The sequence below is a fragment of the Natrix helvetica genome (genome assembly GCF_964273705.1).
Source record: "Natrix helvetica genome assembly, chromosome: 7".
Taxonomy (NCBI): Eukaryota; Metazoa; Chordata; class Lepidosauria; order Squamata; family Natricidae; genus Natrix; species Natrix helvetica.
In genome coordinates, this window is record NC_138558.1 from 23058720 (window position 1) to 23075093 (window position 16374).

Consider the following 16374-nt stretch of genomic DNA (forward strand, 5'->3'; position numbering starts at 1 on the left):
AAAACGATCGAGATGAAATGTAGCTGTCATTTGGAAGTATAAGTAATGTATATATGTTCTACATTCTTAGAATAAATGTATATTCTATTTACAACCTTATGAATAGTGAAAAGCAGAACTTTTTAACTATTACACTAGCCATTCCACATTTTAATTACTTTGTATGTCTTGATCATAATATTGTTACTTGTGTGCTCTCTGCAGAGAGAGAGAGGGAGGGAGAGAGCGAGTGAGTGAGAAAGAGAAAGAAGAGGAGAGAGAGAGAGAGAGAGACTGAGACTTCAAAATGCCATTAAATGTCTCTGCTTTTGTGGTAATTTTTTTCTCTGGCACTGAAAGTCTTCTTGAAAGAGGCATCAATCAATTATATTGATTTATGTTATCCTTGGTTTTATGTATATCTGTTAAAATCAGCTGTTTATATCTAGCCAAAGTTCATCCAGAAACAATCTTTCCTTACGACAGTTGGATTTGGGATGTTAGAAGTTGCTGGCATTGTAGGGATATTTTGTTGCTAATTATGATAACAATATCATTTTATTTTTGGCTGTTGTCAGTGAAAACTTACTTGATTCTAAGCGACAGAATTTTAGAGATTGTGTTCTTCACCATACTATTTTGTCTTACACTCTTAAGGATCTGGTGAGTTAAAATGGTACTTATTGTAAAATGACTCCCACAAGGTGAATTGTTCTTTCCCACAGACTTTGAAAATGCTTTTTAACTACCTAACAAAACATGATTAACCATGTTTTGGCTAGGCATTCCCTCAGTTTTCAAATGATCCATTAGTGATTCTCTCTTCTATTTTTAATTTCAATTCTAAAGTCAGAGGGAAGATGAGTAACCGAAGGGGTATCATTTGTGAAACTTTACAACTGTTTTATTATTTTCTATGATTTATAACTAGAAATAATAACCCATGACATCGAAGATAGGCTTATTGCCTAAAATATGTATTCATTTACTATATAATAAGTATAGCAAACCAGAAAAAGGAAATGTTTTATTGTTTGGTCTTGGTTATAATGGATGGGTATATCTAATAAGTTCTTCTTGCTATTTATGAATCTTTGTCCAAATTACTTGCTATCTCATTGGTAACTTAAAGTGACAAGATCAAGAAATTAAGAAATACTGCTTAGGAATATGAAGAATTGTTAGTAAGAAATACAAAAAAGGAAAACAGAAAATAATTTTAAAAACTCTTTTATCATCACATCTGCAAATATTTTTAAATAAAAAGCATTAGAAGGAAAGTCCATTTCTTTTTGGACTTTTAAATTAAAAGCATTAGATTGAATGATTTAAATTAGCATTAGAAGTTTGTTGCTATGTATTGCTTAATCAGATGTTATAGAAATGTCTCTTGAGAATTAAATAAAATTATGTACCAAAGGGGAGAAAATTGATTAAACTGTCCCTTCAGTGAAGTTCTCACTGATTGCTATTTTCATAAAGTTTGTTTTGATTTTATTTCAATTATTGTATTTTTCAGAGTATAAGACGCACCTTTTTCCCTCAAAAAAGAGGCTGAAAGTCTGGTCTTATACACTGAATACAGCAATTTTTGCCTCCCGAAACCCTGCCATCTTCGCCAAAATGGCCGTGCATAGCTTGTAGGAGGCTTTCAGAGAGCTCGTGGGAGCTGAGGATGGCAGAAATGAGCAAAAAACGGGCTGTTTTTTGCTCAATTTTGCCCCCCCCCCAGCCCCCAGGAGCAGTCTATAAGCCTCCTAAAGGCTATCGGCCCTTTTTTCTTTTTTTACAAAAAAGGGCCCGTTTTCTGCTCACTTTTGCCCCCCCCCCAGGAACACTCTACAAGCCTCCTAAAGGGCTATTCATGCCTTTAAAAAAACACAAACTGGGTCTGTTTTCATGAAAAACGGGCTGTTTTTGGGAGGTTTGCAGAATGCAAAAACTTTTTTTTAATTTGCCTCTTCAAAACCTTGTGCGTCTTATACTCCGAAAAATACGGTAATTTCCCAGATTAAAAATAAAGTTTATGAAAGGGAACCTAGTCAGGACATTATTTTATTTTATTTGTTAGATTTATACTCTTATCTTTCTTAATGTGTCATGGTATTTTAATAGCCATTTGGCCTTTCCAGGAAATAATTGAAAAAGCTGTATAGGAAAAGGTATTTGTCTCCTGCTTGAAATCTTTTAAGACCTTATCTTAATAGAAAGCAATTTGGCTAGAAGAGCTAAAGCAAACAATAAGAGTTAAGAAAAAACATACTCATTGTAATGCCATTCTATCCTGAATTACATTTTAAATCAACTTTTCAAGCATTGATTGTCTGTCATGGTCCCTCTTCCATACCTTAGGAGGTGTGGTACCAATTTAAGGGTTATTCCCCAAACTGTTAAAGACAGTCACAACATAAAGTTAGTTCAGATGTATTGGCTGCTGTTCTTGCATAACAACTTAAAGTAGAAGGAATTACAGAAGTAAAATGTTTTATCTTAGGGCACAAATTATTATTTTAATATGCAAGCCTGGGTTTTATTCTTATAATTTAAACTACAGTTCCAGTTTATGGTCATTGCCTAAATTGCTGTGTGTTTGTGAAGGAAAATTCTGCTTTTCAAAAAAAATCTAGACATTAAATATGGGTTGTGTTTTGCAATAAGTTATAGCCATTTTCAGAACACGGCCAAACATAGTAAAAGGATAGAGTTTCATAAAGCCAATGGGAGAGAAAAGAAAGCCTATTGAGGCTGCTCTGGAAGGGTTTTTTATTTTTAATCTACTGTTGCTGTTGCCATCGTTTTTAATCTGGCTCCGATATTTTATCAGATTTGGATTTATAGGGATTTAAAATCTGTTTTATAATATTCATATTGGTTCTGCTGCCTCAATACAATGCATTTTTAAAATAAAGAGTCTTGAATTATATTCTATAATATGCTTATTGCCACAATGACAGTGCTAGGGATATGAAATAGATATATTTGGAACCCTGAATATATCCATTCCATCTTTTCTCAGGATCTTTTTGTAAGCCATTATTGTTCAGTAGTGTTGGAAGCTTCATGGTTGAAACATAAGCTTCGGTGGAGTGATTACAGGTAGTCCTCGACTTAAGAACAGTTCATTTATGGCCGGTCAAAGTTACAGTGGCACTGAAAAAGTGACTTAGGACCAGTGGTGGGTTTCTACTGGTTCGAACCGGTTCGGCTGAACCGATAGTGGTTTGGCGGCCTGGGTCGCTGGAACCGGCAGTGACCCAGGCTGCTACTCCCCCAAACCGGTTCTCCTATGGTGGTGCCATGTTGATTTTTGGTTTTGCGCAAAATTTTTGCGCGCACCGAACCAGCAGTAATGCTGGGAGCAACCCATCCCTGCTTAGGACCATTCTTCACACTTATGGCCGTTGCAGCATCCCCAGGGTCACGTGATCAAAATGCAGACCCTTGGCAACTGACTCACATGTATGATGGTTGCGGTGTCCCAGGGTCACGTGATCCCTTTTTGTGACCTTCTGACAAGCAAAGTCAATGGGGTAAGCCTTAACAACCATCTTACTTGCTTAACAGCTGCAGCGATTCATTTAACAACTGTGGCAAGAAAGATTGTGAAACGGGGGCAAAACTCACTTAACAAATGTTTCACTTAGCAACATAAATTTTGGGCTCAATAGTGGCCGTCACTCGAGGACTACCTTTATAATTAAGTGTAGATTATGTGCTTCATGCCAACCTTGATACAGCCAAAACTTGGCTTCTTTGATTAAAAAGAACTTACCCGGAGTGGGACCTCTGCTGGAGATAAATAGTTTCTGGCTTTCTTGTTAATTGTGGGTTTCTTGAATAAAAGAAATTGAAGTGAACTGGACCTTAATTTTGACGAACAAACATTTCTTTTTACAAATAAAATTGAAAATATTGTAATCTGCCATGTAGTGCTTTTTGTGACTTCTGAATGTTGCACAAGGAACCAACAATAGTAGAGGCTGACATTTAATCCTTAGTAAACTGAAAGCACATAAATAAACTTATTTGTGTACAGATTGTTCTCGTATCAGTTTACATTGTCAGAAGAAACCAGAGTAGCAGAGAGAAGGAAGTTCTGTCAATTGCTAATCGGGATCACACTTATAATTTGTGTGGGGATTGTACAGAAAATAATAAGGATGTAGGCCAGACTGGGAGTCAGTAGATATCTTGGAACAATGCAGTGGCAAACTACTTTTGTTTTGGCACAGAAAATTACACGGATGTGTCAGAGAAATCAACAGAATTTAAGCTTACTTGGAAAGCTGACTTAGGGTACAAGCCGTTTTCAGCAAGTTTATTATTTTCTCCTTTTTCCACCAGATGAAATCCAAACTACTCCTACTAAAGTTTAAAAATAAATCGATTGCAAATCAGAATAAGTAGTTAAGTAATTCTAAAAAGAAGCCTTTTTTTTTTTTGCTCAGTCTTTATATTTCTTTTTCTCATTCTTAGGAAAGATGTCTGCTGATCGTGCTTTAAGGAAACAGCAGCAGTTGAACAATCTAATCGCTTTAGTGACAAAACTGGCTAAACCTGGAGATGTAATTGTGGATTTTTGCAGTGGTGGGGTAAGGCAGTAACATGCAATCTCAATTACTTTTCACATATACACGTAGACATACAAGTATACCACCAACCTACAAGACAGAGGCGAACTAATTAGTGATTCATTGGCTTTTATGTCTCTTATCGATTTTTTGTTGCAATATATTGCATATAAGGATATGCAAATGTTCCATACCTTTAGCACAGATTTCAATAGCCCATGCCCAAGCTGAAACATACATCTCTCGATCCATACATTGAGCAAAAGAGCATATTTTTTTCAGAGACAGAGGTTGTTCTGAGGTTCAGAGCAGAAGTAATATGGAAATACACAGTATAATTGCCAGAAGGAACAAATGGCACAGGCCAGTATATTGACACTGCAGGTGTCTGGGGAAAGGAAGAGTCTTTTAAGAAAGTTGAAGGCCAGAGTAAGATGATTGGCTGTGTGTGTGTGTGTGCGCGCGCGCGCACGTGTGTCTGTTTGTTCCAACATAACTCCGGAACACCTGGAACTTGGTACACAGGTGACTTACTCTCTGGAAAAAAATACTGTGGGGGTAAGACACCCCTAATGCCCCTTGGTGTGTGTGTGTGTCTGGGTGTCTGTTAGAGCATAACTCTGGAACGCTTGGGCCGCTGACATGAAAATGAATGAATTATATCTATAGTGTCTCCTGTATTAGACAGGAAATACAGGATTGGGATAAATAAAAACCGGGCAACGTCAGGTTATCAACTAGTATCCTATAACATCACTTTGGTATCCCTCCAGATTTTGTTTCCATAAATAACCAAAACATTCCAGATTATTATTTTTTATATAATGAACCATGGCAAATCCAAAATTCTTCTGGAATTTCTGTAGTGTTAATTTCAAAATAAAGTGTATTTTCCATTTCAAGCACATGCACAATTGTAAAATAATGGCTGTGTAGAATTGAGATTTACTTCTTCATTTCTTGTCTTGAACAGGGCCATGTTGGAATTGTTCTTGCTTATATATTACCACTGTGCCAGGTAAAGTATCAATAAAATAAATATTAATTCAAAACTTCAAATATGCAATTTCCATTTAAAGTAATTCCTATAGATAGTGAGTGGAAAATACAAAATCAATATATCTAGGCCAAAAGCAAAGGTAACATTTAGGTTAGTCTAAATATGACAGATTCTATCCATAAATGATCAGCTGATTATGGGAAGATATCAATTTAATAATTAATTAATAAATTAGAAATATTAGAACAAGCTCAGAAAATTTTCTAATAAAACTTTGGAGATCAGTCCTCTCACAACCTGGAGCAACTGACTTTATAAATAGAATATGCACAACAAAATACTGTTTCCCTGCTGCATTTGTTAAGGAACTATGAAGGAGAAAATCACACAATTCCAACAATGTTGCTACTGTAAAAAGGAAGCAAACCTCACACTTACTAGTACTGATGATGTTACCTAGTTGGGTAGTGAAACATCTGCAGGCAAGCAACTGAGCAAGCAACTGAGCTCAGAGAACACCAAGGACTCTGTATTTTGGTTATAATTTTAATGAACTGTTTATTGTCTTGTCTTTTGAAGACATTCTATCCATCTTTTTTCCAAGATGGTTCTTCATATACTTTAGTACAGATATCAAGTCTCCTTGTAGTCTCTCTCTCTCTTTTTTGGGGGGAGGGGGGCAGGCTAAAAGTATCCATTGCCCTCAACCCTTACTTAGTCTATGGACATTCTCAATCATCCAAAGGTCATGGTTGTCCCAAAGGTGCTTTTCCAGAAGGCAACTGGATTTTCTTGGTTTTTTTCCTTGAAAACATTTCACTTTTCATCCAAGAAGCTTCTTCAGTTCTGGATGAGGTGAAGTGTTTTCAAGGAAAAACCCAAGAAAATCCAGTTGCCTTCTGGAAAAGCACCTTTGGGACATTAGTTGTACATTTTTCCTTTTGTGCCCTTTAACATCTTGACTTTGGAAGTGGCCCATTGTGTTAGTGTCCTTCCTTTGTGTTGTGCTTTATTAAACTTAAGTTGGATCTTTCTCTGATACATTCTCTTTTGCTATTAGTACAACTTCTACAGTTATTGTAAAATATCATATAATTGTGTATCCTACATGATACTTGTAAATCTTTTAAATAAATTTATATAAATCTTAATAAAATGCTGAAGTAATTGCCTGAATATAGCTCATAGCATAGTCCATTCCAAAACTTTACATAATCTCAAACCTGTTGCCAAACTGGAAATCTTAATTCCAGTTTAATTTTTTGAAGTATTATTGTAATGGAAAACATGTAATAGTTTTGTAACAGTATTTAAAAAAAAACCTCAGTTTTTAAAAAAAATATAAATCTCTATTCTGATTCAATATCCTTACATATAGAAGCAATCTGAGAAATAGTGTGATTTAGTTACTAACGCACAGAACTGTGCTGCTTCTCTGTGAACGATATGTCTCTGTCTTAAGCCTCGGAAAACATTTTCCCTTGGAAATCTGTGTTGTTCATTCTGAAGCCTACAAGTGAACCTGAAAAAAACAGCTTCTTTCCAAATGCTTGAAAAGGAACCAAAGAGGCCTGCTCACAAATTATTTTGGAACTGCAGTTGCAAAGTTCTGCAAAATGTGAAAATGATCTTAACTGGGCCCATCTGGTACAAATGTGGTCATGGGTGCTTGATATGAAAGACAGCGCATATAATAACTAGCAAACATCTATTCTTTGTTTTTATAAGCTAACTGGATAAAACCTTTGTAGGTTTGGCACTTATACTGTGTTTATTACAATGGTCTTGGACGGCACTGCAGAATAATAACTGCACACAAGAATAAATACTAAGTTCTAAGAACTGCAGCTAGAATATTGCTTAACCCTTTGATCTTAGGAAACACACTATCCTTTTTGAACTGGAGGGGCCACCCTCATGCTTATATTGCTATATCAGTCTTAGGTTAGAAAATCCATTCTTTAGAATTAGTATAATTTTTAACTATGAAAACAGTGAGATTTTAGTTAAATGACGTATCTGATTTTTGTGACATGCCCAGAACAATGCATTTAAAAAAAAACTATTTCAGGTCAAGCTTAATTGCATTTCACTTATGTTTATAATGGAAACATTTCTGTTCAAGGAAATTGTCCAAGCGCTTCGGTCTTTTGATTGTAAATATATGTGTTGTTTTTTAATCCAGAAATTGACCAAGATGATTTTTTTCTTTTTTAATGTAGATAGTTTTGGTGGAAAATAAAGAACAGTCACTCATGAGTGCCGAAAAAAGAAGTGATGAATTAGGATTACAAAATATTTGGTTCATCCAAGCAAATATGGACAATTTTAAAGGAAGTTTTAATATTGGGGTAAGCTACTTTAGAATTATAACTATGACCTTGTTTGCACTTGAAAACTAAAGATACTCTCTTAAAACAAAGTTTATTTAGAAAAATTTATAAAAGTTGACAAATTTCTAAAATACTTGGGAGTTTTAATTTTGTTAAACTTGGAATAATGACAGTTGAGAAATTTCAAACTTTTAGATTCAAAATTCAGAAAGGAACTGCTATTAAACTCCTGCCCTCTCAAGGGCCCACCTCGAGGACGGGTTCATTAACCCAGAGAGGTGGAGGAAGCGCACACTGAGGGGTTTTTTAATTAATTGTTTTTTAAAAGTTGTAAGGGGTTCCAGGGGTGGGGGGGGAAGTCAGGAGGGTTGGGAGAGCCAGGCACCTAGGTGTGGTCGAAGGAGGAGGGAGCGGAGTGGGGGAGGAGAGGGAAGATAGCATTCCTGTGCAGGGCTCCTTGATACCAACGGTCGTGGGGAGGGGCAGGTGCGAGGACAGATCAAGAGCGCGTAGTCGGTTGGGAGACCGGGGTTTTTGGTCATTCCCGGTCGTTCGTACCAACCCCTGCATACTAGGTGGTCAGGATCTACAGACCCAAGGCCTGAGACTGATGTTATGCAATGCGAGGTCCGTTGTCAATAAGGCCCCCCTCATCCACGATCTAATTTTGGAGGGGGAGCCGGACCTCTCTCGCCTCTAAGTCTTCCCGGATAATCACTGCTACCCCACCGCCCCTTCCCTGGGCCCGAGCTGATCTCATCGGTGGCGGTTGAGACCCCCAAACTGTTAGTGATGGGGGATTTTAATCTGCCGTCGATGGGAGAAGCGTCTGAGGGGGTTCGGGAGTTCATGGCTTCCATGACAGCCATGGACCTGACCCAGTTAATTCAGGGTCCTACTCACGAGGGAGGCCACACGCTGGACCTTGTCTTTGTCTCTGGCCAGTGGACGAGTGATCTGGGAATAGGGGATCTAGCCATTATTCCCCTGTCATGGTCGGATCACTCACTTCTCCGGCTTGACTTCCCTGGTGCTACCCCCCACCGCGAGGAGGCGGAACCGGAAGGCATTAGATGGTTCCGCCCCAAGCGCCTGATGGAACCAGATAGGTTCCAGACGGAGCTTGGGCCACCTCCTGTGGATCTGACCCGCCCTCGAGTAGAGGACCTGGTGGACGCGTGGAATAATGCGACTACCGGGGCCCTAGACCGGGTGGCGCCTTTGCGGCCTCTCCTGCGGCGACGAACCACCCTGGCCCCTTGGTTTACTGAGGAGCTAAGGGTGATGAAACGCCACAAGAGACGCCTAGAGAGTCGTTGGAGATCCTCCCGTTCCGAATTTGACCGAGCACAGGCACGAGCCTATTTGAGGACGTACCTTGTGGCATTAAGAGCGGCCAAACGTCAATATTGTGCCGCTCTTATTGCGTCCGCAGATAACCACCCTGCCGCCCTGTTTCGGGTGACTCGCTCCCTCTTGTTTGAGAGACCGCGGGAAGCCCCTTTACAGGGCAGAGCAGAGGAGTTTGGGAAATATCTACAGGACAAAGTCGCTCAAATCCGGATGGGATGGGCCCCTTTCAGTGGTCCAGTAGAGACGCCCGTGGCGAGTCTTGAGGGACCGCTTTGGGAGGAGTTTGACTCGGTTGCCATCGAGGATTTGGACAGGTTGCGTGGACGTCTGCGACCCACCACATGTTTATTGGACCCGTGTCCCTCCTGGCTTGTACTGGCATCCTGGGAGGTTACGCGCGACTGGCTCCTGGGCCTAGTGAACGCCTCGTTGGGTGAGGGGTCTCTACCGGCCGCCTTGAAAGAGGCGGTGGTGAGGCCCCTGCTCAAGAAGCCTTCCCTGGACCCAACGGACCTAGTCAATTATCGTCCTGTCTCCAACCTTCCTTTTTTAGCGAAGGTTGTAGAGAGTGTGGTGGTACAGCAGTTCCCACGTCACCTGGAGGAAAATGATTATCTAGACCCGCGCCAGTCCGGCTTCCGACCAGGGCACAGCACGGAGACGGCCTTGGTCGCATTGGTTGATGATCTCTGGAGGGCCAGAGATAGGGGTTGTTCCTCTATCCTGGTCCTATTAGATCTCTCGGCGGCGTTCGATACCATCGACCATGGTATCCTGTTGCACCGGCTAGAGGGGCTGGGAGTCAGGGGCACCGTCTTACGGTGGTTTGGCTCCTACCTCTCTGACCGGACGCAACGTGTGTTGGCAGGGGAGCAGAGTTCGACCCGGAGGTCACTCACATGTGGAGTGCCACAGGGATTGGTGCTCTCGCCTCTCCTGTTCAACACATACATGAAACCGCTGGGCGAGATCATCCGTGGTTTTGGGGTGGGATATCATCTGTATGCTGATGATACTCAGCTATACATTTCCACCCCGAACCACCCCAATGAGGCCGTCGAAATGATGTCCCGGTGTTTGGAGGCCGTACGGGTCTGGATGGATGGCAACCGACTAAAACTCAACCCTTCCAAGACGGAGTGGCTGTGGCTTCCGGCCCCCCGGTTCAACCAGGTGCTTCCATCTCTGGCCATTGGGGGCGTGCAACTAGCCCCCATGGAACAGGTGCGCAATTTGGGCGTCCTCCTAGATGCCCGGCTGTCCATGGATGACCATGTAACAGCCGTGGCAAGGGGGGCGTTCCATCAGGTCCGCCTGATGCGCCAATTGCGCCCCTTATTGGACCGGGATGCCCTACGCACAGTCACCCATGCGCTAGTGACGTCTCGCCTGGACTACTGCAATGCTCTCTACATGGGACTTCCCTTGAGATGCACTCGGAGACTACAGTTGGTCCAGAATGCGGCCGCGCGGGTGATTATGGGGAGGACTAGATACTCCCCTGTAACACCTCTCCTGCGCAAGCTGCACTGGCTTCCTGTGGTCTACCGAGTGTGTTTCAAGGTTTTGATTATGATCTTTAAAGCGCTTCATGGCATAGGACCTAGTTACATGCAGGATCGCATCCTGCCCCACACATCCCTACGACCAATTCGCTCGCACAGAGAGGGACTTCTCCGGGTGCCGTCCGCCAAACAGTGTCGGGGGGCGACACCCAGGAGCAGAGCCTTCTCTGTGATGGGCCCAGCCCTGTGGAATGACCTCCCCCGTGACATCAGGATTATTTCCGATCTCCGCTCCTTCCGTGTACAGTTGAAGACCCACCTCTTCCAATTATCTGGCCTGGCTCAACCGTAATTTTTTCATATTCCTCCTGACTGTCTTTTTTAAATTTTAAATTTTTATTGTATATTGGGTTTTTATTAAACGGGGTATGTTAATGGTTTTAATTGTCTAAATGTTGTAATCTATTACCTCCTCCGTGCATGTATGTCTTTGTATATATGTATGCTTATATATGTCCTAGTGTACGCCGCCCCGAGTCCTGTCTGGAAAGGGAGCGGCTAATAAATTTAAATTTATTATTATTATTATTATTAAATTATTGATTCTCCAACATTATGCTCATTGTACAAACCTATGTCTCTTCTTTAGGTAGCTAAAGAGCTTTTAAACTATTGAAGCAGATTAAAATAGTTTAAAACCATGCTAAGTGATTCAGTCTACAATGTTGCATTGCTTAGCAAAAGCGATTCTGACCCCAATAATTTTGTTCTGGTACTCAAGGACTACCATTAAGAAATTATTTTCTTACAAATTAGTTGAAACATAATTTGTAAACTGCAAATATGTACTATACGCTTCAGGAACGGGGGAGGAAGTTCATACTATCTTATATTACCAACCAAATCTAGGCATTTTTAAAAGACTGTGTCACTATCAGGTTTGAGGAAATATGTTTATTTTGTTAAATTTGTGGAATGTTGGTCAATGGCTGGAATATAGACTACTCCGTGTTGGCTTAATTTGAGTTCCTGTTGACATTCATTCTCATGTTAACTTCTATATAACTTTTAACCCCAACTCTACTCTTAAGTATGAATAATAAAAGCACAATTAATGAGAGCTGATGTTCCAGTAAATAACTCGGCGGCTGAGAAAATGACTTGGGAATGATTGATTCCTTAAGGACCCTAGTATTCATTATATGCTTTCATTTATGGAAACATTTATCACTGACACTGAGACTTTTCCCTCTCTGATTCATGCACCCATCAAATATGCTCACTGCACCCTCTAATTTTGTAGAATATGAATAGGAAGCCTTCATTTCTCATGGAAGTTTGCTAGTAGAGCAGTATATTCCACTCATATTTGAGTTATTGACTGAGATGGGTGGCCATAGAAATTGAACAAATAAAATAAATAATTAGTGTTGTTGTTTTTTAAGGTGGCACTGCATGCTTGTGGAGTGGCAACGGACATGGTCATTGAACACTGTATCAAAGTTGGTGCAGCATTTGTTATCTCTCCTTGCTGTTATGGTTTCATACAGAATACATCCAAGTTTGCATTTCCACAAAGGTCAGTTGCCTTTCCAATTTGTTACAATGTATACCATTTTATCAGACATCTAAAACTGCATTTTGGTACACTGGTAAAAGCTTTCTCACATAATAGAGAAAACAGCAACTCCAAGCATTATGTTTAACAACTAGTATTTTAAAATGTTTAAAGCTGCTTACAAATTGTATCAAATATTTCAGTTTATGTTACTTGAGAAAAATTACAAGTTACTATTGCTGTGTGTTATATAGAAAAGAAATACACAGTCCCAAATCACAGAATTCCAAAACATACAGTTGGAAAGAGTCATTTTGTTTATAAAATCCATGTGCTCAATGGTGAAATCTTGATTAAAGCATCCTGATAAATGTCTATCTGACTTCCAATTGAAGAGATCCAGTGTAGCTCATTGGTCTTATTTTTGAGAAATCTTTTTCTAACTTTCAGTTAGATTCTACCTTCCTGTACCTTATATCTGTTCATCTGGGTCCTGCAATTAGAACCAACAGATCCTTGTCTCTCTTTGTGATGTATTTTCATGTTTACGAAGAGTACAGGCTATCCTTACATTGTCTTCTCAAAGCTAAACAGGCCCAATTTCTTTTAAATCTCAGAGGAGGCTTAGGGCAATGTTGGCAAACCTTTTTGGCACAAGTGCAAAAATTGTGGAGTCCGTGCACACCAGAAACTGGAAGAGCAGCCACTCAGTTTGCATGCGCACTGGCCACCTGATCTTCTAGTTTCTGGTGCGCATGTGTGTGCAAAGACCAGGTGGCCGGTGCGCATGCATACACGGAAACCAGAAGATCATCTTCCCGGCATGCACATGTGCACCGGACGGCTGCTCCTTCGGTTTCTGGCACTCCCGCACATGTGAAGACCAGCTGGCTGGCATGCTGGAATGCAAAAGAGCAACGGGAGATGGCTCGCATGCCCAGAGAGATGGCTCTGCATGCCACTTCCGGCATGCATGCCATAGGTTCGCCATCATGGGCTTAGGGGATCCTTTGATCATTCCTTCTCAGAACCCATTCCTTCATAAAGTGTGATGCCTAGAACTAGGTACAATATTTAAAGTGTGGTTGAACCAGTGTATAATATGGCAGAATATTCCTTCCTGCTATTTGGAAATTCATCTTCTTTTAGGCAGCCTAAAATTACATTGCCCTTTTTCTTTCAGTCATGTCACACTCCTCATTTACACTTCACGGTCACTTTCTTCCATGTTCCTCCTCCTAATATTTTCTGAAAAATATTCCCTATTGGTTGGCATGAACTTAGGAAGGGTTTCCTCCCTTTGAAGAAAAAAAAATCTGTTAGTCTTCTGGAATGACCATAGTCTCCCAACAGATGTCTGGAGGGTAGAAATCCTATTGTTACTCTCTGAAAGATTTGAGATTTATTTTAGAAGAAGTTGTTCACATTTTCTCTTTGAATTGGTAGACATTTGGAGACACCAAGAACAATAATGGCAATAGACTTATATACCGCTTCATGGTGCTTTGCAGAACACTCTAAACTTAATTTAATCAAGATGGTCTCTATAGCATTGCCATGTTGATTCACTTGGACACAGGAGTGAATACTTCATTACTTCTGTTCCTTCTACAGCACATAAATATTTAACTGAGCTATAAATATTCACATTTTAACTCATCCCACCCCAGGATTCAGTTTTAAAGCTCCTCTAATCAAATAAAAATTCAAAGTAATTTTTACCACTTCTTGAGAGTTGTTAGACCTTGTGCCAGCAGTCCATTATTTAGATAATTCAGATTGTGCTCCCCTAAATCATTTTTTTCCTGTCAACACCATTTGCATAGCCATTTCACCATTTCACTTGTGGTTTTCTAATTTTCCTCTCCAGACTCTTCTGTTGCAATCTTTGGGGAAATGTAATTCTTGCAGATGTTATCATGTCTGCATAGCTATGGAAAGATAAAGCAATAAGCGCAACTATTCTAAAGTATTCTTGTTTTTTCAGGAACATTTCCAATCTAAGTTTTTAAGAGTGCAACGTAGTTAAAAACAAACTTATCCATTTTTAGAGGATAGTGTACTAAATAAAACATGTTTTGGGTGCTTCTCTCTTATATTATGTGCAACAACATAATCACTTGATTAAAAATTTGTTTAGCATTTAAAATAAGATCTTCTTTTCTGTTGTAGCCATCAGTTCAAGAAAGTTCTGTCATACAAGGTAAGGAAAAGATAAGGGTTTGGGTTTATAATTTCATTGTGGGTATCTTTCTTATTTAGTTTAGTTTTACTGTAAAAAAAATCTCCCATTAAAAATATATCAAAATAGAAAACTTTAAAATATACATTTCCTGTTCTCCTTTTGCTAATGGGATAAACATTTAGTAAATATAAATTTATTTTTAATTTATTTTCTTGTTTTCAAATCCAAGAATCTCTAAGGCAGATCATAAAATAGAGTTTAGAAAAGCTATTAATGATTTAAAACATGGGCCAAAAAAACCCTTAGTTTTGGTATTAAAAAAAAACTATATTCATCCATCAATTGTACGTACAAAGAATAGTTGTCAAATAGGAAATTTCTTCTTAATGTCTTCTATAGTATCTTAAATATGTCTGGAGACAGTTTGAGCCCATCCAGTAGTTATTAGGCCAGATACAGATCTGTGCATCTTTTAAACCATTTCCTGTTTTAACAACCATTTTGCTTCCATATGGTTTTGTTCTTTCCCTGATCTTCTCTCCTGCTGAAATTGGACAGTGATAGTTTCTTAATAAGTATTTCTCAATTTGATGCTACGGTATTTGGAGTTGTACAGGGGTGGTATTCAGCCGGTTCACCCGAACCGGTAGTGGAAATCGCGGGTGGGTCCGGCCATCCGCCCCGGCTCTATGTCGTTCTATTTAGGGATGTTTTTTTCACTGGGCGCATGGTGTGAATGGCGCATGCACATTTGCGAACCGGTAGGGAAGGTAAGTGAAAACCACCCCTGGAGTTGTACGTCAGATCCTTATTTAAAGAGCTGAATATAACACATTAATAATCTCGCTTTTAAAGCTGTGAGATATTTGTATCAAATAACCATCCCACAAATCCAAAGGGCATTAACTTTAGCACGCTGCAACATACTTCCCATAGCAGTGTTGGAGAACTGAGATAAAAAAATACCATATGAGCTGAGACTGGACTCCTTTTGGACAATGGGCATTGAAAAAAGCTCACATCCTGCTATACTGCATCTTCTATAAGGGCTCATGGACTCAATTCATAACACCTTGCCTAATAAAATATATGAGAAATATTAATCTTCTTCATGTGCAACTATTATCAGATCGGTATGAAATAGTTTCTTTGAAAGTGTCCAAATTCTGCTATGCTGTATGTAAAATTAGATAGACTTGAATTGCCCACCATAATCTATCACCAATCGCAATATATTATTCTTATATTTTTTATTTTTTACTATTATTATTGTTTTAATGCTTTCATTTGTTAGTCTGTGACCATAATAAAAAATGAAATTGAACCATACTAATGAATAGTTTTAAAGTTTCTAATAAATGAATATATATATATATATATATATATATATATATATATATATATATATATATATATATATATATATATATATATATATATATATATATATATATATATATATATGTCTTTGGTTGTTCGGGTTTTCTCCCGCGTAGAATTGGAAGTATCTTCACGACGTTTCGATGAAGTCTCATTCATCATCTTCAGGCTGGTGCTTCCGGCTTGGTGCTTCCGGCTTGGAAGCACCAAGCCGGAAGCACCAAGCCGGAAGCACCAGCCTGAAGATGATGAATGAGACTTCATCGAAACGTCGTGAAGATACTTCCAATTCTACGCGGGAGAAAACCCGAACAACCAAAGACATACATACAAACACCCGCGAAAACCTCAGAAAACATATATATATATATATACATACATACATACATACATACATACATACATACATACATATATATATATATATATATATATATGTTTTCTGAGGTTTTTGCGGGTGTTTGTATGTGCAGCCGGAAGCACCAGCCTGAAGATGATGAATGAGACTTC

General features: G+C 39.3%; 1 protein-coding gene across 6 annotated transcripts in view; it reads left to right on the plus strand.

The window, feature by feature from the left end:
* The window catches only part of GSTCD (glutathione S-transferase C-terminal domain containing), a 47537-nt gene that overhangs the window by 19270 nt on the left and 11893 nt on the right, over positions 1-16374 (plus strand). For 5 of the 6 annotated variants that reach the window (XM_081960223.1, XM_081960224.1, XM_081960225.1 and 2 more), the window contains exons 6-10: positions 4456-4571; positions 5524-5568; positions 7773-7901; positions 12187-12320; positions 14472-14502. In XM_081960223.1, coding sequence (XP_081816349.1) covers positions 4456-4571; positions 5524-5568; positions 7773-7901; positions 12187-12320; positions 14472-14502 — 455 coding nt within the window. The remainder of the gene's footprint in view (positions 1-4455; positions 4572-5523; positions 5569-7772; positions 7902-12186; positions 12321-14471; positions 14503-16374) is intronic. The other variant, XR_014175981.1, reaches the window with a different exon arrangement.